Source organism: Nothobranchius furzeri, chromosome 7 (assembly GCF_043380555.1).
Source record: "Nothobranchius furzeri strain GRZ-AD chromosome 7, NfurGRZ-RIMD1, whole genome shotgun sequence".
Lineage (NCBI taxonomy): Eukaryota > Metazoa > Chordata > Actinopteri > Cyprinodontiformes > Nothobranchiidae > Nothobranchius > Nothobranchius furzeri.
In genome coordinates this window covers 55,029,937-55,051,586 of record NC_091747.1, presented here as the reverse complement: position 1 = coordinate 55,051,586, position 21,650 = coordinate 55,029,937, and the positions used below count along the sequence as shown (strand labels likewise).

Below are 21,650 nucleotides of genomic sequence, written 5' to 3'. Positions count from 1 at the left end.
GAAAGCGAAGCGGGTTTATGTTTATAATCCTGTTAGAAAAAGATTATATTAATATATTATATATATATATATATATTAATATATAAAGTTGACATTTAAACGGATGCCTACATTGATTATTAAATGTAAATCATTAAAAACACCAGACGTGACTAGTGTGGTTCAGGGTGATATCGTGACGTCTCACTCTGTGTTTAAACAGAGGAAACATCTAAGGACGCCCTCACTCCTAAAACGGATCAAAAGTGACTAAATTAGCTAAATACGAAGAGAGGCGACGGATTTGAATCTGTTTCCGTGCCTCTTTTTTATTGTCTCGGTTTGCAGAGAGACTCCTGTAGAGATGTGGTGGTCTCACAGCGCCTCCTGCCGGCCGCTAGGAGAACAGGAGGCTTCCTCTTAAAGGGGATGTCGTGAAAACCGGAAGAGCTTTTAAGGTGGACCGGAGGAGTTAGCTGCTGTTCGCCAGCAAAGGGGCTCACGGGGCAAGTTGGATTCATTTGATGACCCGAGCTGGTTCCGATCCGGTTTTATTGCGATTTTTACTCACCATGAACTTACTTTCAAGAAGAAATTTAATGTCACACATAACATCGTCTCGTTTCTGTTTAATAATCGCAAGATTTGACAATATGATGTGTTCCTATTTGTGTTATAAGTCTTTTCTGGAGTTTTTCTTGACCAAATGAAGAAGAAAACAAGTCAAAAAGAACATATGCTAGAACGTATGCTAACATTGATGTTATTTTATGTAGATCTCAGTTTAAGGTACCTCTTGGTTCAATAAAATCATTGTGAGCTGCAAATAATATAAAAATGGCTGAAATACAGGTTTTATTTTCCGCTTATTAAGGTTATTTAATGTTATGTTCGGACTGTCTTCTAATAAAAATGATTCTTAATCTAGAATATAACTCCTTAATGAAACAAAAGACAACCAGCATTTTTATTTTTTGATTTATTAGAATAAAACCTGCCTCCTCTGTTGTTATTCTGTGTGCATTTAGATTAAAAAAGAATCGTTTTTGGTTTTCAAATGACTTTATTTCCACCAAATTACCTCTAATCAAAAGGCCATTTTTTAGTTTCCTGTGTGACCCCTGGGCAGTAAAACCTCCTCCCTCCTCCACCCTCCTTGTTTACACACGGTCCTACCTTTGTCCCCATCTTGTCCCATTCACCTGATTCTCTGCGGTCCATTCGGTCCAGAGAACAGCTCCTGCGGGCAGACATGCGGCACGCGCTGGTTCTGATCACCCTCCTCCCGTGTTTTCATCATCTCTGCGCGGCGTCCTCTTCTTCCTCTTCCCCCTGGTTCCTCGGGTGCGTCAAGCCGAGCTCCATCAAGAGTTTTGAACCCAAACACCTTGACTCAGCGAGCTGCTCAGCTCTGTGTAAGGAAGACGGGTGAGTTTGTCTAGAGAAAATAAAAAAAGATGACATGTTTGCTAAAAAAAGGGGGGGGGGGGGGGGGGGATTTTCATTTAAAAAATTTGATTTTTAAAAGTTAAAAATTGCATTTTTATTTAAACCCATTCATGCAAAATAACACATTTTGAGAGAGAAAATAATTTAACAAAAAAAAAAACACCAAAACTTAATATAGGTTAAAAATATTAATTCCTGCTTTGTTTATTTATTTGCAATTAATTTTTTTAAATGATCCTTTGTGCATCAAATCAAATATTCAGATCATACATGCTGCTTCTAATTTCTTTGTTTCAGGTACCGCTTTGCAGCATCTTCTCCAGAGACTTGTTACTGTGGAAACCAGCTTCATGCTCTGGTGGTCTGTGACTGTTTGTCTCTGAGTGAAGAAACAGTAGATGTGAAAAGAGGAAGGAGAGCACAAAGGTGAGAAGAAGTTCTGTTATCTGCTTCCTCCTTTGAAGTAACACATCTTGCCCCTTTAACTGCAGTGATAAAGAGGAGGAGACCGTGGCTCTCATCAGGTCTGAGGGACCTTTGCTTCTGAACATCAGCGTGTCACTGACTCCAGATCAGGCAGGGAGAACGTTTGGAGTGAAAGTACCAGGGAACCTGGCTGCACCGCAGCTCACAGGTCAGCTACTTTTAACTTTCTGACCTATAAAATAATTGAACTAGTCTCTGTTTTAATTCATTCTTGGGATTTTATTTCATCTGTTGCATAATATAAACATTATTTTAACACTCAGGTGTGGTTGTAAAATGAAACTTAGCCATTTTTGCAGGATTTTTATAAATGCACCACAAAGGTCAAATTAAGCCACAATTTCCTCAGAGTTAATATTTAACAGAAAATGTTGTAATTCATTGATTATCATTTATTTCATTGATGAGATCTGACTACTTTCACACATCTTTTCACACCTCTTTTTCTGCAAAAAAACGAAAACACACACACAAAAAAGAAAATTCACTGAATTTTTTTTAATTAGCTAGTTAGAATATTGACTTAAATATTTATTCTGCATTTGCTTCATTGCAGCTTCATTCAGATAAATTCAAACATTACTGTATTAAATAACATTAATAAAGAAAACAAATAATTAGCTATGTTGCATATGTGTAATATTTTATATGTTATTATTTTTGAAATAATAAATATATTTTGTGGAAGTTATTTTAATTCTTTTTACTGACAAATATAAATTCATGAGTGGAAATGAAGAAAAATGAATATTTACAGTCATTGAAAACAAAAATCACATCTTCTTTGAGTAACTGGGGTTTAAAGGAGAGCCCCACATACGTCACTGTGGAATTCCTGGAAACTACTTCCAAAGGTCAAAGTTCACACCGTGTCAAAGTGTCGGATGACGATTCCTTCAGCATGTCGCCTGATCGGATGTTGGAAACTCCTGGCAAATATAAAATCATTGAGTCTTTAAATGTGTTTAAACTAAGTGGACAGATGAGAACAAACACAATCTCCTGTTTTTGTTTTCTCCTCAGATGTCCAAGTCTCCCACGCCCCCTCCACCCTCCACCTCTCCATCTCACAGCTTCCTCAGGGTGGATTAGAGCTCCTTCCCTCTGACAGCTCACCTGCGGAGCCAGTGTACCTGGGCGTCTCACTGCAGACACATGTGAGGTTTTCTCGCAGCTTTTTAATTTGTTTAGTAACATTTAATGAGGTTATTTGTGTTAAATCTATCATTTTCCAAAACTCGGGTAAAAATGTCGTACTAATGTAAAAACATGAAGTTATTATTGCAAAAATGATTATTTTAATGTATTTTATACGTATGATGGCAAAAAATAATTTGAAAATTATTTTTTACTAAATTCCATTTTGTAAGAATTTTTTAATAAAAATCAACATATAATTGATTAACCAAATAATAACAATTGATTACTGAACATTTTAAGCGTATTCATTTTTTAATAACAGGGAAAGTATGAAATCTCATCTTGTTCCTCTTCAAAACAGTGATTTTGAAAACAATTCCTTTTTTTTTGGGGACATTTAAAACTATTAAAATTCATAGTAACAAACCGTAAGATCGTTCATTCACAACATCAGTCTAAGGCTGATTAAAACACGAGGCAAGGCGGCTTTAGTTGTACATAGAGGTAAATCAATGTGCTTTCCAGTAGCGAGAATAGTACAAATAAGTTTAGATCAAATTAAAATACATTTTAATTTGATCTAAACTTATTTAAGAATCAGAAAAATGGGCGAGCAGTTACAGTGCGGAAGGTGCAGCATAAGAGGCATTCATTTAAAGGTTGATGAATATGTGAAAGTTTTTATTTTTGACATAAAAGTTACTAGAGTGTTAACTGAGACTCTGAGTTTTTTTTTAAATTTAATTTACACTTTTTCACTTTTACACTTTTATGCAGGCGGATGCAGCTGACGATCCACTAACTACTGGAGGGGATGTTTCAAAGAAAGGCTGTAACCACGACAACCTGACAGATAATCATCATATTAATCAGCAAGATGGCAGAATCCTAATCCTCCCCCATGAACCAGCAGGAGAGCTGCTACTAGACAATCCCGTTGAGGCCCAAACTAAACAGAAGTGCTCGGTGTTGTTTAAAGTTACGGCTCTGCTGGTGAATACAGCACTTTTGAGCAGAAACGGCAGCTTCGCCACAGCAGCAGAGGCAGCCGCGGTTTCGCTCTTCAACCACAGCGGGGCAGTTGTGATGGAGCTGCAGGTTCAGAATCGACTGTCTTCACATGACAGATGTGTAAGAATGTGTGTCAAGGGGAAGAAGACGCCTCAAGATCGAATTAACCCAACGTCCCAGCTGAGTGCTGCTTGCAGCCAGGAGGACAAAGGTAGAGATGTTCAAGGCCTAATTCTAAATACTTTATAAATTACCGTGAATCCTTTCACCTTTTGGATCTTGACTAAAAATGTCTGTTTTCTCTGCTAGCTGTGAGGATTCATGCAAAAAAGCAAGCCTATCCTACAAATACAGACATAAACTTCACAGCTGTGGCTGAAATTCGAGATCCCGTTGAGTTCTTCTGGGATTTTGGAGACTCCAGATCAACCAGAACCACCTCAAGAACCATCGTTAAAAGATATCAGAACCCTGGGAGGTATGAGGCCCACGATTGGGTTGCATAAAGGATTTAGAATAAATGATTTGATGTGATCAAACAGCTTATGTCCTGTTTTATCACAGCTATGATGTGGTTGTAGTGGCATCTTGGGGTTGGATGAACATCTCCTCAGACACTATGAAGCTGGTGATCCAAAGAGCCGTGAAGCTCAACAAACTGGTTCACCAGGTGTCGGTCGTGCAGAACCAGACCGTCAGCGTGGGTTGTCGCGTCGACTTAGGGACCGACCTCACCTTCTCATGGAGCTTCGGAGATGGAACGACCAGATCTGGACAGAGCACTGCGCAGCATGTCTTCCACAGGTGAGTCAAAGTTTTTTTTTAACTGAAACCAGAGACAATGTTATCATCATCATCATCATCATCATCATCATCATCATCATCATCATCAGTGTTGGGAGTAACTTGGTACAAAAGTAATTAATTACTGTAATGCATTGCTTTTTGCTGTAATGTGGTAATGTAAGGCATTACAGGGAAAGAAAATGGTAATATTTACTCTGTACAATTGTCAGTAACGCGGTAATTACAATGCATTTTTAAACCCAGAATCAAGATGTGTGTTTCCTAAAAACTCAAATTGCAGGAAACCTGAAAAAAGATCCAGTATCCACATATATGACGTCATTTATGGACTCAGCTTTGCGGGCATTCTATGAGCAGAGAGGACGCAGCGGTAATGGCTCAAATACTCCAGCTGCGTCCTGCGCACGGCCGCTGTTATATTCACAAAATCGCTCCAACAAAATGAAGTCATTTGTTTGTGATCGTTTATATCCGCACGTATTCTCTGGTACTTCATGTACTTTTCAGCTGAGTTCATAATCTGTGCCCCAGTGATTTCATTTCATTGCTGCTGGAGCGCAGCGCAGATTAAGTGTTTTTTTTTTTTTTAATTTTTTTTTTGTGTTTGGTAGATCCCTTTGGCTGATTAGTTAGTAGGAAGTCTAGGAAACAGTTTTTCTGGAAGACGGAGAAAACATGCAGCATGCAGGAAGGTTAGAGAGAGAAAGGGCCGGAAATAATTCAAATAAAATCAAGAAAACAAAACAAAGTGCTTGAAAAGGGAAAAAAAGTAGGTAGATTTATCCCCAATACACATTTTTACCAGTGAAAAGCAATAATATATAAGCATTTAATATTTATACATGTGATAGAATCAGATCACCCCAGAAGTCAGTCCCACATCCAGGGCCGTATCAAGGCATTTTGGGGACCAAGGCAAATATAGGCTTGGAGCCCCCATCACCTCACTCCCTGCTCAGATGGCCCTATAAGATGGCAGTGTGCTGAGAGTACAGATTGTTGTTGCTTTTATTTAATAAACAATGATTTTTAAAGCACTGTTATTATATCGGACTGATTTTAACAGCAATCCTAGCTCAGACACCACATCACTTTCCACATATATGTCATGAGCTCACTGAGCGTCACATTACCAGATTCATATTGAAGTTGTTTTGGTGAAAGTAACTTAAAGTAATGCAAAAGTAGTGTAATGCCTTACATTTTAAAATCAGTAATATTGTAATGTAATGAATTACTTTAAAATGAGGGTAACAAGTAATTAATAATGCATTACAGTTTTGAAGTAACTTGCCCAACACTGATCATCAAGTGCTTTACACAATACAGTAAAACACACCAGTGTACAGTTAAAATCAATTTCATTGAAACAGTGAAAAATGAAAATAAAACAAATAATGAGGGGTTAATAAAAAGAATGAAGCATCACATATCCAGACAGTAGCAGCAAGAGAATAAAATACACAGAATAAGCACGGCTCCCTCAAACTCCTGTAGAAAAGCCAAAGAACAGAAATGGGTCTTTAATCTACTCCTCATAACATCCGGTGACGGAGATAGCCTAACCAGCAGCGGGAGACCATTCCATAATTTAGGTCCAAGAAATGAAAAGTCCCGCTCTCCTCTGGCGACCTGAATGTCATGGCTTCTCAGGTAACTTTATGTGTTTTCCTCTGCAGATCAGGAGAGTTCACGATCACGGTGACAGTGTCCAACCTCATCAGCTCTGCGTCTCTGAGCAGCCACATCTTCGTTGTGGACCGGCCCTGTCAGCCTCCACCAGTAAAAAACATGGGGCCGCTCAGACTACAGGTACCGCCTGAAATGTTGGAACGTTCTTTGTCGTAGAAATTAAAAACCCTCCCTTCTGCATTCAGGTGAGGAGATACGAGGAGGTCCGACTGGGGGTGACCTTTGAGACAAACGTTCTCTGTGACACGTCCAAAGGCCTCAGCTACACATGGACCTTGTTTGACTCTGCAGGACTGGTCTTTCCTTTGAATCTAACAAACACACGCGAACAAAGCATCGTGCTGCAGAGTCATCTCCTACAATATGGCACCTACACGGCCATCGCAAGAGTGAGTCATCACCAGAGGAAGAGTGTCTTCACCTGGGGATCTCAGTTTTAACAAGAACTGATGTCCCTGTCCTCCTCAGGTTCAGATCATTGGCAGTGTGGTGTACAGTAACCACACTGTGAGGTTTGAGGTCATGCCAAGTCCTCCCGTGGCCTTCATCCAAGGTGGCACCAACATCTTCATAGACAAAAAGAGCGAGACCATGATTACGCTAGATGGACGAGCATCTTACGATTCAGACTTTCCTCTCGAGCCGCTCAGGTAGACAATGCTGGTTGAATGTATCATAAGGAGATTAAGGCTATGTACACACTTAGTCGGATGGCGGTAAAGCTGAATATTTTCACCCGCCCTTCTAGGAATAATGGTCTGTGTCATGATCTGAGGCAATGATTTAACCCAAGACATGCAGAATCAACACACTGGAGCAGGATGTGAAAAAATAAAGATTTATTTGGTAACTAGAACTTAGGGTGCACTGGAAATCCAGTGAATGGGTTAACGGGAGCAGCGTCTGAGGGAAGGGAAACAGAGGTGAGTCCTTGATTGATACTGTAGTATGGTAGAGGATGAGTTTGGTAGGAGGACTTACAGACGTAGCGTGGTGGAGGACCTCCAGGGAGGGGTGAGCTGGGAGAGTGAACGAGTATTCCGGGATGATGAAGATCGGCGAGGTTTTACAACTGGAGGGGAAGAGAGAGAGAGCCTGAAGTGCTGGGAGCAGTTAGTGCCGTGAGGAGGACGGGAACCGGGAGTGACGTCCAGACGTCATATGGTCGGGTAGTAAATCCAAAAGCTCTCAGCGAGGAGGTGGTGTATGGAAAGATGACTGAGCCTGAGACAAAACGAGAACAAAAAATCTGAGCAAAAGATCGCTAGCGAAAAAACATGTTTCTAAAGTTCAAAAGCTGTAGTTTCAAAGTTCAAAGTCAAGGTTCAAAATCGAGTTAACACTGTGGCTGGGACTCTACCAGTAAGGCGTAATCATCCGGCGGCTTAGCAGTGTCCTCCGTCCTCCTTATGAAGGCCACCCACTGATCAGCTGATTGATTGCAGCTGCTGCTCTCTCTCCTGGAATCAGAGAACTCACAAGCCAGGTGATGTCATGGTGTGTGTGGAGTGCTCACCTCCCAGCTCACAACAGTCTGTACCACCTTGTTTTCTGTAAAGAAAATCTAGTGCTTTGTGAAGCCTGCTCATAGGCATGCCAAGCCTCTAGGTGGCAGTAGTTCTCCAAATCATCAGCATCTTTACCAAAATCATTCGTTGAATGTTAACAGTGACTTAATCCCAATACTCACACTGCACCCTACGGCCCTTAGCGAAGTGCACTTGGAGGAAGTGCACGGTAAGGCTTCGCGTGCGTAGTACACAAGTGAGCAAATAATTGCGGAATCCCAATGAACATTGGGTCTTGGCCTAATTAGGTGGTGGACATTAACCGTCTCTAATGTTGTCCTTTGCGTTTGGTCGTCTACACGGAGCAGTAACCGAGTTTGTGAAAACAAGCCTCACATGTGATGTCAGAGCATTTTTGTCGTGGGCAGTAACGTTGCGAGACCCAAAACTACATGCAGACAATGGAGAAATCACAAATCTCCATTTTGGCCAGAGATTTTGAAAGAATAATTTTTGGTTTATTTTTACTTTCATGTAGATGGCAGGCCAAACCGTAGGAAAATATCTACGTTCTGTGGGACACCTGGCTGTGTGTGTGGAGGGTTTCAGGCAGGCATAGACAACTGGACTTCTTTATTTCTCATCCAAGGAGCAGAAATCACTGCAATTTTAAAAGCGCAGTACTTTGCACTTTTCATTTGGATAGAATCGATAAAGCTCTTCTGATGAGAAGCAAAAAACGCTCCACTACAAACACACACAAAAAAAGTAATGTTTAATTTACTTAACCAAGTAATATCAACTGGTTCCACTTAGCCCGGTTTAGTAAATATGCATTTACTTCAACCTGACAATGTTTAACAATGAATATTACTCCTAACGTTTAAGCAGTGGTGGAAGACTTGATTTAGACAAAGAGGTAAAAAAAAAACTTCAGTAAAAGTAGAAGTATCCAAGAAATAATTGACATGAAGGTATAAATGTCACTCAGACCTCTGCTGCCCTCTGTGGCCAAAATACCACATTTGCAAACTCAGTGTGGCAGACCACTCCCTGTTGAGCTGACATGCCTGGTGCTGCAGTCTGGTTCCAGCACATTTCCTGCATGATTTAGATCATGAACACAGCTGATTTGTTTGACTTAGTGATGAATCGCTCCTGTAGAAACTAATTAAAGGCTGGAGAGACATGTCAGCAGTTAGATTAAGGTGTTAAAAAGACAAACGCACAGCGAGGAGATACGTTTCATTTTCGGTTTGATCACAGAGGATTGTTAACGGACACTAAGGGGTGCTAAAGGCAAGCAAAACCACTTAGTATCCCCTTAAGTAAAAGTATTGAAGTATGCATTTCCAAATGTACTTACAAGAGTGGGGTAGGGGTCGGGCAACACCCAAATTAAAGTACTTTTCCTTTTGAAACTGATAATTGCTTAAAAGTGTAGTGAAGTAAAAATTACAATTGGTACTTAAAAATTACTCAAGTAAAGTACAGGTACAGAAAAGTACAGTAAAGTACATTCCATCACTGCACTTAAGAAACTGGGTTTAATGGAACCAGCTGGCATGAGCTGATTAAGTAAATTTAACATTTTATTTCTTAGAGTGTAGGATAATGGTGGAGGTCCAAATCTGAGGCCCTGGTTCTCGACCGGAAAAGGGTGGTTTGCCAACTCCGGGTCGTGAGAGAGGTCCTCCCCTAAGTGGAGGAGTTTAAGTGTCTCAGGGTCTTGTTCACGAGTGTGGGAAGGAGGGAGATCGATAGGTGGATTGGGGCAGCGTCTGCAGTGATGCGAACGCTGAACCGATCTGTTGTGGTGAGGAGGGAGCTGAACCACGTCCCAACCCTCACGTATGAGCTTTGGGTGATGACCGAAAGAACGAGATCGCGGATACAAGCGGCCGAAATGAGTTTCCTTCACAGGGTGGCCGGGGTCAGCCTTAGGGATGAGGGACTCAGACATCCGGGAGGGACTCGGAGTGGAGCCGCTGCTCCTCCGCATCGAAAGGAGCCAGTTGAGGTGGTTCGGGCATCTGGTCAGGATGCCTCCTGGACACCTCCCTCAGGAGGTGTTTTGGGCATGTCCTGCCAGCAGGAGGCCCCCGGGTCGACCCAGGACCACCTGGAGGAAATACATCTCTAGGTTGTCCAGGAAACGCCTGGGTGTTCCTGCTGAGGAGCTGGCGGACACGGCCGGGGAGAGGATTGCCTGCGGTCCCTACTTGGGATGCTGCCCCCGCAACCCGGACCTGGATAAGCAGAGGAAGTCAAGGTGAGGTGAGGTGTTGGGGGTGATGGGTGTTGAGTTTTTTTTTTCCTGTTGTTTTGTATAGCTACACATGGAGATGTCAACCAGTTTCCAGCATCATCAGCTCCTGTTTCAGTCGAGATGTTCCCACTTCCTCTCCCGAGTTCCGATTTCCCATCGGCCTGTTGAGACCCAACTTTGATCAGTTCCAGATAACGCTCACCATCCACAGTGGGGAGCGTTCATCTTCCTCAGACACCTTCCTCACCATCATGGCTGACGTAAACGGGTATGAACTTTTAAAACGAATGACACTAAAAAAGAAAAGGCTGAATCAGCAAATCTTCTGCATATAATTGTACAGATATGGGTAAACAAAACAACAGATTTAAAACATATATTTGTTTTTTTTCCTTGTATTCAGGAGGGTCTCAGTTTACTGCCACCAGTGCCAGGGAGACCAGCTGAACTGGGACCAGTTCTTGTCTGTCAGTGCAACATGTGAAGGCTGTAACGTTACTGCAGAATCCGTCCAGTACTTGTGGAGCCTCCACCTGGTCAACGCTTCCTCCAAGCCTGCTACAGAAGGTAAACTAATCAATCAGCTGATGGCTGTTGTTTACGACTGGAGGAAAATGGCCGTGCATCTGTTTTTTTTTTCCAGTCCCGTTTTGTTACGCAGCAGAACTCAGAGCTCCGTTTGCCATAGCGGAAAATCCTTCTCCGTTTTCTCAGACTCTTGGAATGTTTCCCGATTTCAGCGATGGAGGAACCACAACAAACCCTGCTGGTGTGTTGTTATAAATAATCTGCGACACAGAAAGTATGAACCTATATTAAAGGTTTCCTCTCCACTCAGATTCCTCAAACTCCGATCCCTCCACTGGTGTATTTATCCACCAGGACAACAGGGTACACTCAGAGCACCTTGGTGAACAAATAAGTGAAATCCCAGATGATCCTGAAACATCTGCTGACTGGGAATATGTTTTTCCTTCGTTGGAGAGTGAAGCCCTAGATGGTAAATAGAACCAGAGCTGGTTTTTGTCTAAAAATCAACAAAAAAAGCACTTTTTTTGTGATTCTTAATTAGGAAACAAAGTTGCTTTATGATGATTTAATAGCTTTACTTATTCCTTCTGGCTCGGTTGCAGATCCAGACGATTTTAAAGTCCCGTTTCCTGTAGAAGAAGCAGACCCTGGGATGTCTGCAGGAAGACTCGGTGGTACAAATCTATATTTACTGCAGAATTTATAGTAAATATAAACTTGTTGATTTACCTGTGCATTTTCTCAGGTGTAAACAATGAGCAGTCAACCCCAGGAGAGGAGTTTGAGTTTGCCCCAGCTTTAATCCCAGATGAGGGGAGTAATCTGGTGGATCCCAAACCTTCAGCGGTGATTCAAAAGCCTACTGTGCTGGGCCTGCACCGAGACGCCGTAGACGGAGTCCTCTTCGAGTCGTACACCTACACAGGTGCCACCGTCACACGTTTCAGCAACGTGTCCACCTCTGTTAAGCTACACTTTGACTTATTTTTCTGTTTTCCAGGCATCGCCTCATCTTTACTTGAATTCAAACCCTTCAGCCTGAGGCCAAAAAGCATGTACATGTTAGATGTTTCTGCCAGTAAGTTTAAAACTCTGATGGAAAAAACAGAATAGAGCGTTCAGTTTCCTTTTCTCTCCGTTTGATGAGTTTCCTTTTAAAATCGCATGATTGCAGTTTGTTATTAATCTTCTCTGACTTTATCTGATAAAACTAGAGTTTCAGAACACGCTTCTTGGTCGGACTCAGCTGTTCTTGCGGACTAGACCCGTTCCTGAGGGCCTGACGTGTCAGGTGCAGCCTGCTGAAGGGATGGAGTTAAACACACACTTCAGCATCTTCTGCACCTCAGGACAAGAGGTTTGTCATGAAAACAGCTGGTAACTCAACTAATCAGATCATTTTACATCCATCCTCGTATTATTTATTTATGTTTGTGTGTTATTAAGGACTTAATGTACAAGTACAGCTTCAGTGTAGGAGACCAACCCCCCAGGGTTCTGTACCAGGGCAGAGACTTCCAGTACTACTTCTGCCTTCCTTCAGGTGATCCCAGTGATGATTTTAAAGGTAAACACACACACACACACACACACACACACACACACACACACACACACACACACACACACACACACACACACACACACACACACACACACACACACACACACACACACACACACACAGAGAAAAAATAGATGCAATTATGTTTGAAATAATATTTTCTTATCTAATTGAATACATTTGTTTATTGTTGTTTCTATAGTCACAATTTATACTGAGATCAGAAGAGGAATACATGGATCAGCCACCAAACCCTGTCCCATTACCGTCCAGGTCAAACCAAGCTTCATCAGAGGCCCTTCCTCTTCTTCACCATCTCATTCCAATCCTGATCTGAAGCTGTAAGAGACTCTTATCGTACTACGGTTATGACTATGGTTCAAAATGATCTCAAGTTCACGGGCTAATTGTTGGTTTCAGTACCAGAAATATGGTCGATGAATATATCAAGTTTATTTTAAAGGAAGACTAAACATTTAAAGAAGCAGCCCATGACAGCACGATTCACACCACACTGCAAAAACAGATTTTTCAAGAAAATAAAAGCTTTATGTTTAGACATTTATCTTATTTTTAGTCTAAACAGAAACATTTTCTTATCTGCAAAACAGCACTACTTAAAGCAACAATGACTTTTCTGCATTTTCCCTCTTACTGGTTGAAAGCAGAATTACAACTGTCGAAAACAATCCTGTCATAGCCCGCTGTAGATAGCGCTAACAATGAGCTAAAGCTAACGTGAACTAGCTAATACTAAAATAAACCACAAAGTAAAAAGATCGACTCTCTTGGACAAAAATATTGTTACTTACAAGTCTAGTAGCAACAAAGGCAGGTCACCATCAGTCCGTGATTTTGTAGCCACCTTGAGCTTCCTCAAACTAGCGTAGACCGCGCTGATGTTCACTCTGGTTTTAGCTCTTTGCTCCAGACATTACGCTCTTACATTTGCTTTCAGGATCTGCCGTGATGCCAACAGAAAAGCAAAATTTTCCTCTTGTGCTTTTTTATTGACGATTGGCAAACTGAAAATGCTAACTGCTAGCCTTTATATTAGCTAGTGGCAGAGTAAATAGCTATTGCCGTAAAAATTTTAAAACTAGGAAATGAACCTAATGTTGTATTCATTTGCTAGTTTTAAGAATTCTAGCCAAGCAGTTTTTACTTACAGCATTGGCAGTTTTTTTTAACACAAAACAAGAAAATTAGATCATATTTTAAAACATTCTGCCTTACTTATTTCCATGAGTGCTGTTTTACAGAAAAAAGATATATTTTTTATTTTTAGACAAAACAGTAAGATGAAATTTCCAAAAGTAATTTCATAATTTTTCTACTTTCTTGAAAATCTATTTTTGCAGTGCAACACCAAAGCTCAAGATTTAATGCAATATTTTAAACTGTCTCCAGGTCAGAAGCCGGTCTGAGGACCTTGTCGGCTCTCGTGCATCTCGGGAACTCTGCAGAGATCCGTAACTCCATCAGCCTCCTCTCCAGCATCCTGAACAGACTGAGCCGTGATGCTGAGGCGGATGCTCATGCTCAGAAGCACATGCGTAATGTGCTTATTTGTGTCACATGTGGGATGGAGATCAGAGACCGGGTAGAGATCTAGATGAAGAGATTTGGATTCATTACACTACAGAATTTACAGAATTATATTGTTTATTTGTAGATATCAGTAGAGGACAACATCTTTATTCTGAATGGTCTTCTACAAGTTTCAAGTCAGGTAAGAAGATCAATTCTGTTTTATATTGATTTTTTTATGGACAAAAGGCTGCTTAGGAACATAAAAATGATTGAAATCCCTTTTTAACCCTGCTTTAGGTGACTTTAGAGAGCATAGGAGGAGTAATGTCACACGTTCAGGCTGTGTTAGGACAGTTCTCTACTCCTGGTTGGTCCCATCCTGACCAGAGGATGCTCTATGGTCTGGTCAGCTTGATTTCACATAGCCTTCAGGTGGTCACCAGCTGGGATTTCACTCCTAAAACACCAAACATGGAGCCAGAATCACCCACCAACCAAAGCCAGACTAGGACTGGAGGCGGCTGTATGACAGGTTCAGCAAATCACCTCAAACAGGAAGGATCCATTCCTATAAAACAGCTCGTTGATGATATTTTACACACGGCTTCAAAATTGGTTCTGGTGAGAGCGAAATAAAGTATATATATCATTTTTCTTTTCACATTAGTTGTGTTGTGACTTTCTTCTCGTTTTTGTTTCTAGAGACGTATTTTATCCCAGGAGTCTCCAGAGATCACAGTCAGCTCTGGTTTAATCCGTTTGCACGCTTCATCCCTAAACCACACCTCCACCATCATCAGGACCAACTCCACCACCGTCTACTTGCCCGCGTCTCTCATCGAGATGGTGTTTGGTCACCTCGGTGGAAGATCTCATCCAAGACCGGAGCCCATCTGCATCTTGACAGTTCTGACTGAACTGTCCCAGAACCCTTACAGCTGGGCGTTGTTTCCTACACAAGTCAGAGCTGCAGGATGTGAGATTTAAGGGATTTAGAGGAAATGCTGCCCTCTTATGTCTTTATTTTTGTTCAGTTTTCAGGACCGGTTGTTGATTTTAATTTATACAAGTGCAGCAACAGAAGAATCCATGTTCGCTCCCTTCTTCAGCCAATCAGCGTCGAGCTACAACATCCACATAGAAACGTATGTTTAGATTACTTTTTGCTTGAAGTCTCTTGGGTGGGATTATAAATGCTCTCTAATCTGGGAACACAGGGATGCACAAAAGTCTTCAAACGTCTCTTGGGAGATTTATTTGCACAGATGTGATCATGTTTCTGCTTTAGACGACCTCTGGGAGAGAGTTCATCCTCCCACGCAGCCGCATCAACTACCACAACTTCAGCATCCACCCGGAGCACATACATCAGGCCATCCAGGTGACGGTGGTGTTCACACCGCCGTCCTGCAGGGCATTTCCCATCATGCTTCTCTTCAGGTAAACTGTCACAATTAATCGTTATTGGTTGAAGTAAAACAGTTTTATCGTGATGCGTTCTAATGGAACCACGACTCTGTTTTAGGATGTTTGAGAGGCCAACTCCCAGAATGCACCACCTGCAGAGGGTTCACCAATGGGAGGGCAATAGCATGCACGTAACTCTGCCTCCATCCTACCTGACGGGTAAAAGACTTTATTTTTATGATTTTAGCTGTTTTGTTTGTTTTTCCACTGATTTCCAAGTAAAAGAGTCAGGAAATCAACTTCTTGTATCTGATAAAAAGTATCCCTGTTTCTCCGTCCTTCTTCAAATTTGGTATTGAAATGTTTTTCCCATTCAGGACTTGCTGGCGATGACTTTTGATTTCATACCTTTAATGTTTTTCAAGATTTTCAACCTTTCCTGCTAAAAAAAAAAAAGGCCAGCAAATAGTAAAATGGTAACGTATGTAGCGACTTCTAGAGTTTTACAGCCCCCCAAGGAACTTTACAACAAAACAGCCATTCACACGCACACTCACAAGCGGGTGGTGATGAGCTACAATGTAGCCGCAGCTGCCTTAGCACGCGCTGGTGGAAGTGAAGGTGCTGAAGAAAGCATGGGTGGTCCCTGCGACCACCAACACCAGTCATAGTAACCAGGTGGGCGGAGCCTTGTTTTAAAGGCCGGTAGATACAGTAAGCAAGCAAATTACCATCAGTTAGCATTTAAACAGCGTTGGGATGATAGCTGCAGCAGAATTGAGTGCCCATCTTGCTGGGCAAGACACTTCACACGCCTCGCCTGCTGGTGGTGGTCGGGGGGACTGGTGGCACCGGTGCACGGCAGTCTTGTTTCCGTCAGAGCGCCCAGGGAGCTGCGGCTACATTGTAGCTCATCACCACCAGCTTGTGAGTGTGTGTGTGAATGACTGTTTTTTGTAAAGCTCCTTGGGGGGGGGGGGGGCTGTAAAACTCTAGAAGTCTACATAAGTTACCATTTTACTATTTTCTGGCCTTTTTTTGCAGAAAAGGTTGAAAATCTTGAATATTAAAGGTACGAAATCAAAAGTCATCGCCAGCAAGTCCTGAACGGGAAAAACTGTCACGATACGAGGTTTGTAGGACCCAAAATGCAGTACCCAGGATGACACGAGGCAGAAATGATGAATAAATTTTAAGGAGAACAAAAATAGGTCCAAAGGCTGGGAGCCAAAATCCAAAATCCAGATAACGATCTAGAAAACCCCAAACCCTAGAGAACACGAGAAGACCAAAAACCCTAATAATCCATGACGAGAGACAAGACTGACAGAATACAAACAATGAACTGACAAGACACTGAGACAAGACAGGGCTTAAATACACAGAGAGGATGAGAGGAAGATGAGCTGCAGGTGTGTGGGGTGTGGGAGGAGGACCAGGTGAAGGCAATGACTAATCAGGGGAGAAACTAACTTGACCTAAGAATAAAATCTAATACAAAAGAGCAGGAAACCTAACTACAATTCAAAGGGAGGGGGGAGAAAAATAATAAACACTGATGGGAAAAAACATACTAAATCATGAAAGGCTGTAACTAAAGGAAATGACTTGAGAAACCTAGAGGGCTGGAGATCTAGGGGCAAATGGGGAAAACCAGAAGACACATGAGGAAGACGCAGACATGACACATGAGGGCGCTAGGACACAAAAGGAGCACCTAGAGAACGAATGGAGGACACAAGGAGACACATGAGGGGAGATGCAGACACAGACCATGACAAAAACGTCTCTATACCAAATTTGAAGAAGGAGGACGGAGAAACAGGGATTGACTTGTTGTGTTGTAAAGTGCCTTGGGGGGGGTTGTAGAACCCTAGAAGGTGCTGTACAAATACAGACCATTCAAACAGCGTTTCTGCAATAAATGTAATTTCTCTTGTCTAAATTTCCAGCAGCAGGGGTCGGCCACTTAGCCCTGCTCGATGCAGATTTTGAGAAAGTACCCAGCTGGAAGCATAAGAGCGACCAGATAAGCTACAGCCTGACCGTGGGCAGCAGCTTGTGTTTGTCCTGGCATGGACAGCAGGGAGTCTGGACACATCAGGGCTGCAGGACACAGCAAACGGAAACATCGCAGGCAGTCACCTGCAGGTGAGACTGCAAATATGTTAAACATCAAGAGTTCTTGGTGGTTTACATCTTAGTTTTTGGTATTTTATTTGATCCAGCTGTTACCATCTGAGGCCAGTGACTGTCTCTCAGCAGCAGATCCAGAGCAGTCACGACACAGCCGCTCTGGACCAGTTTCTGAGGTACCCTCACTTCTCTTTATACATAATAAAACAAATTGTCTTCGTATCATTGAGGGAAAAAAGCTTTTTAAATCCTCATCCCTGTCCGTCTCTTTCACCCTTCAGTGTTTCCAGGAATGTGACGGTTCTTGGTGTCCTGATTCTCCTCCTGGTCCTCTGCATCCCAGGGCTGGTGTGGTGTAAGAGGGAGGACATCGTCTCTGAGGAGAATCGGAGAGCACACTACCTTTCTGACAACGACCCATCAGACTCGTGTCTGTATAACGTTTGCATCCACACGGGTCTCTGCTCTGCAGCCTGCATGACTGCAAAAGTAAGCCTGTTCCTTTTCAGTCAGCTGTTTGTGCTTCTGTGGACACATGATGGTGTGATGACTCTGACGTTCTCTTGCTCAGGTGTACATAAAGCTGTGTGGTGAACATGGAGCCTCACAGACAAAGGAACTAAAGGTCCCAGGATGCACCCTGTTCAGGAGGAACTCACAAGACACCTTTCTGCTGAGGTAAAACCTTCCTGAGCTTTGTTTTCTCAGCAAAAACAAAGAATTTCCTCAAGAAATGAAAGAATTTGGTCTCCCCAGTGCAGCGAACAGTCTGGGCCGTGTGTGGGGGGTCCACATCTGGCACGACAACTCTGGACCTTCTCCTGACTGGAACCTTAAACAAGTGGTGGTATCTGAGGTCAGACAAAATTGCGATGCTTGCTCGTTTCAGTTTGCCCACGAAGCTGAACGACATTTGACCCAGGTGGAGGGACGCTCGTGGGTGTTTGTGAGTGAGAGCTGGTTGGCTGCACACAGAGGTGACGGCCAGGTGGAGAGGATGCTGCGTGTTCGCCGAAGCAGCTTTGCAAAGGTACAACAACCAGACGCACAGACCCTTACTTTAAAATGACTCTTTTAAATGTTTCTGTGTTCTCTTGAAGGTGTTTTTTGTCAAGTTTTCTGATTTCCTGGCTGATTTTCACATCTGGATGTCGGTGTTCTGCTGCCCCTCTCCACACTCCTTCACACACACTCAAAGGCTCTGCGTGTGTGTTCTGCTGTTGTCGGGATACGTGTGCACCAACGCAGTCATCGTGTCGCTAACAGACGACCAGGTGACTGCTAAAAACTTGGTGAACTTCAGTTTTATAACATTCCCACAGCATTGTCCTTTATCTCCTCTTCTTTACAGTTGCCGTTTGATTTGGGCATCATGGTTATATCGCCCGATTCCATCACAACAGGACTTCTGAGTGTGGCCGTCGTGCTGCCTGCAGCATTCGTGGTGTCTTTCCTGTTTCGACTGAGTGGGATCAAGTCAACAGGACCAGCAATCCGACCTGAAGGTTGCAGAAAGACTGAGAAAATGATTTAGCCACGTCGTTTCCTCTTTCTCTCTAGTGTTTACAGTGAAAAAGTTGTTCCACTTAAGAAGATTTGAAGCCTGTGATTTTCCTCATAGGTGCGCTTCGCCCATGAGAGACAGAATGTAAAAAATACAGGAAATCATATGATATGTTTTTTTAAAAGAAATTGTTTGTACAATTCTGCAGAAATAAGCAAATGCAACAGCAAAAGTTCAGCTCATTACCCTGTAATGCTAGCCTGGCAAGCCAGACTAAATAAATGTATTAACGACGAGCCCCCAGAATTGTTGCCTCCCTAAGATGACGACCAGAGGGGCAACTGGTTTCCTGTTCAATAACGTGTGTCTGTGATAAAGAATAGAAAAAGGGACACACATTGAGCTGATGTCAGTTTCACAACAGGAAGGTTTATTCTTTCTCTCCAATTTTGACAAAACATGAACAAAGGGTGGCTTAAATCCATTTACAACATCAGATTCAAAAGGGATCACAATGAACACATTTATTTCACCAAGATAAACAAAACACAATAGGGTACTCTGTACTTTGTTTTAACTACATTTACAACATCATAAAATTAACTCATTTTTAAACATTTTAATTCTCGTTCAGCACTAACTTATTTATGTGAAATGTATTTCCACTGTTCTTATACAATCTACAACTCTAACTGACTGTTTGATGTGTGGCAAAGAGTTGTAAGTGTTTACGGTCGCCACATTCGCCACTGGTGCTTATAGCAAGAATTTGGTCTAGTTCACTAGGCTACTGTAATGCACCATTGGGTGGCAATGACAGAGGTCATTTCCTGTAGGTCTTCAACAGGTTTGCTCACACTGTAGCGGGTATTTTGGCCCATTCTTCCCCACAGATCGTCTCTAGAGCCATGGTGGTTTGGACTTGGTAACACAGACTTTAAACGCTACTGGATTGAGGCGTTGAAATGCTTTTTTCATTGACACTCCTTTACCCCATTCAGTTCAGTATTCCTGTTCTTTTTGCAGAAAGAAGCCCCATAACATGATGCTTTCACCCCGTGCTTCACAGTGGGCATGGTGTTCTAGGATGCAATGATTCTTCCCTCTGCATGGGTCTGCACCGAGCAGGATCTGAATCCATGATAACATGCGTTACTAACAGTAACCTTTGTTTCCCATGGTCCAGGCTCCCTTCAAGTCATTGACCAGTTCCCCCGTGTAGTTCTGGGCTGTTCCCTCATTGTTCTCAAGATCATTTGTACCCCATGAGGGGAGATCATTTGTGGAGCCCCAGGTCGAGGGAGATTGTCTGTCTGAGACTTTGTATTTATCCCAGTTTCTAATCATTTCTCCAGCCGTTGATCTATTCTCACCGAGTTGCTTGCCTATTGTAGATTGGCTCATTCAAGTCTTGTGCAAGTCTACAATCTTGTCTCAGGTGCCCTTAAACGGCTCTCTGGTCTTGGCCATGGTGGAGATTAGAGTGCGATTGTCTGAAGGTGTGGACAGGTGAATTTTGTAGCAACAAGGCAACAAGTGGAAGATGGAAGAGCTTCTTAAAGGAGTAGCAGCTGTGTGAGGGCCAGAATTAGTGCTGGTTTCTAGGTGCTAAAGATGGTTTTCTGCACTATTATACAAGCAAAGTCTTTAAAATGATATAATGTGAATTTTTTACTTTCTTTTTGTAACAACTGAAGTTAATCTATGATAGAAATTACAGACGCACATTTTTTCACAATCTGTGACTTCTGAATTCTTTTTGTTTTGTATTATACTACTTTTTTTATTTGTTTAAATGATCTTCTTGCAGATACGTTTTCAGTAAAGGACGGAGAATTTGAATCCCATTCGACATTGGATGACCTTCAGACGTGGACCCAGGGAGGCAGGATCGACAGATACAAGGTTTTCAATCATAATCTGTTTTTCTTTCCAGTCCTGTTTTTCACAGATGCCAGGTGAGATTTATTTTTTGTGTGTGCTTTAGGACACAGATATCCAGTCTGTGTCCCAAATCCTAGAAAATAAAAGCGCAAATGAAATACTCCATTCAAGATTAGCCAAAAGCTATGGGGGTCCTCTGATGTCTGAGAGCAGCGTGGGACCAGAACCTTACAGCAATCCAACACCCAAGAAAAGAGGCGCTGGACTTTTTACCGAAAGTGGGGAGTCTGAATCTAAGAAAACTGTTCAAGGTCACACCCTTCAAAATAAAAGCGTGCTGAGAGTGGTGTCTCTGTGGTGTTGCTGGTTGGCCTGGGTGCTGTGTCTGCTGGTGTCTCTCCTGTGTGTGGTGATCTCTACCGTGCTGGGAGTGAGGTAGATCATGTCTGAATCTTTCTCCGTGTTTTTTTTCTTATTATTATCGCACCAAAGTGTTTATTCTTTGCATCAGATTCAGCAGCAGCAAGGCTTTGCTGTGGACACAATCGCTTTTTGTCTCTTTGATCTCCTGCATCTTCCTCATCCAGCCAACTGCGGTAAAGAAAACCCTCCCAAAGATCCATGCATGTGATCAAACATGCTCTAATTTTACCATTTATTTCATTTTCCAGATACTTGCAGGAGCAGTAGCCGTCTCCTTTTGGCACAAGAAGAACTCCGACGTTCACCGCCCTTTCACTGTGAGGACAT

At 42.4% G+C, this 21,650-nt stretch overlaps 1 protein-coding gene and 1 long non-coding RNA gene across 2 annotated transcripts in view; one reads left to right on the top strand and one right to left on the bottom strand.

The window, feature by feature from the left end:
• Positions 1 to 985: 985 nt before the first annotated feature.
• The window catches only part of LOC107382967 (polycystin-1-like protein 1), a 30,872-nt gene continuing 10,207 nt past the window's right edge, over positions 986 to 21,650 (top strand). The window contains exons 1-38 of the mRNA XM_070553223.1: positions 986 to 1,407; positions 1,726 to 1,854; positions 1,920 to 2,062; positions 2,938 to 3,071; positions 3,832 to 4,276; positions 4,375 to 4,543; positions 4,630 to 4,869; positions 6,552 to 6,684; positions 6,750 to 6,953; positions 7,033 to 7,214; positions 10,406 to 10,609; positions 10,745 to 10,908; positions 10,985 to 11,110; positions 11,180 to 11,341; positions 11,475 to 11,546; positions 11,618 to 11,797; positions 11,873 to 11,950; positions 12,087 to 12,229; positions 12,319 to 12,439; positions 12,639 to 12,777; positions 13,847 to 14,039; positions 14,112 to 14,168; positions 14,267 to 14,590; positions 14,672 to 14,929; positions 15,004 to 15,114; positions 15,258 to 15,409; positions 15,495 to 15,595; positions 17,329 to 17,527; positions 17,605 to 17,688; positions 17,794 to 18,001; positions 18,084 to 18,190; positions 18,269 to 18,542; positions 18,613 to 18,786; positions 18,864 to 19,017; positions 20,827 to 20,921; positions 21,004 to 21,335; positions 21,412 to 21,496; positions 21,572 to 21,650. The exon at positions 21,572 to 21,650 is cut by the window's right edge and continues 101 nt beyond it. Of these exons, the coding sequence (XP_070409324.1) occupies positions 1,232 to 1,407; positions 1,726 to 1,854; positions 1,920 to 2,062; positions 2,938 to 3,071; positions 3,832 to 4,276; positions 4,375 to 4,543; positions 4,630 to 4,869; positions 6,552 to 6,684; positions 6,750 to 6,953; positions 7,033 to 7,214; positions 10,406 to 10,609; positions 10,745 to 10,908; positions 10,985 to 11,110; positions 11,180 to 11,341; positions 11,475 to 11,546; positions 11,618 to 11,797; positions 11,873 to 11,950; positions 12,087 to 12,229; positions 12,319 to 12,439; positions 12,639 to 12,777; positions 13,847 to 14,039; positions 14,112 to 14,168; positions 14,267 to 14,590; positions 14,672 to 14,929; positions 15,004 to 15,114; positions 15,258 to 15,409; positions 15,495 to 15,595; positions 17,329 to 17,527; positions 17,605 to 17,688; positions 17,794 to 18,001; positions 18,084 to 18,190; positions 18,269 to 18,542; positions 18,613 to 18,786; positions 18,864 to 19,017; positions 20,827 to 20,921; positions 21,004 to 21,335; positions 21,412 to 21,496; positions 21,572 to 21,650 (6,331 nt within the window). The 5' untranslated portion in view covers positions 986 to 1,231. The remainder of the gene's footprint in view (positions 1,408 to 1,725; positions 1,855 to 1,919; positions 2,063 to 2,937; positions 3,072 to 3,831; positions 4,277 to 4,374; positions 4,544 to 4,629; positions 4,870 to 6,551; positions 6,685 to 6,749; positions 6,954 to 7,032; positions 7,215 to 10,405; positions 10,610 to 10,744; positions 10,909 to 10,984; positions 11,111 to 11,179; positions 11,342 to 11,474; positions 11,547 to 11,617; positions 11,798 to 11,872; positions 11,951 to 12,086; positions 12,230 to 12,318; positions 12,440 to 12,638; positions 12,778 to 13,846; positions 14,040 to 14,111; positions 14,169 to 14,266; positions 14,591 to 14,671; positions 14,930 to 15,003; positions 15,115 to 15,257; positions 15,410 to 15,494; positions 15,596 to 17,328; positions 17,528 to 17,604; positions 17,689 to 17,793; positions 18,002 to 18,083; positions 18,191 to 18,268; positions 18,543 to 18,612; positions 18,787 to 18,863; positions 19,018 to 20,826; positions 20,922 to 21,003; positions 21,336 to 21,411; positions 21,497 to 21,571) is intronic.
• Positions 7,387 to 8,895, bottom strand: LOC139070622 (uncharacterized). Its single transcript, XR_011521106.1, has 2 exons — positions 7,546 to 8,895; positions 7,387 to 7,467 (listed from the first exon to the last, which is right to left on the bottom strand). It is a non-coding gene; the product is annotated as an uncharacterized lncRNA (long non-coding RNA).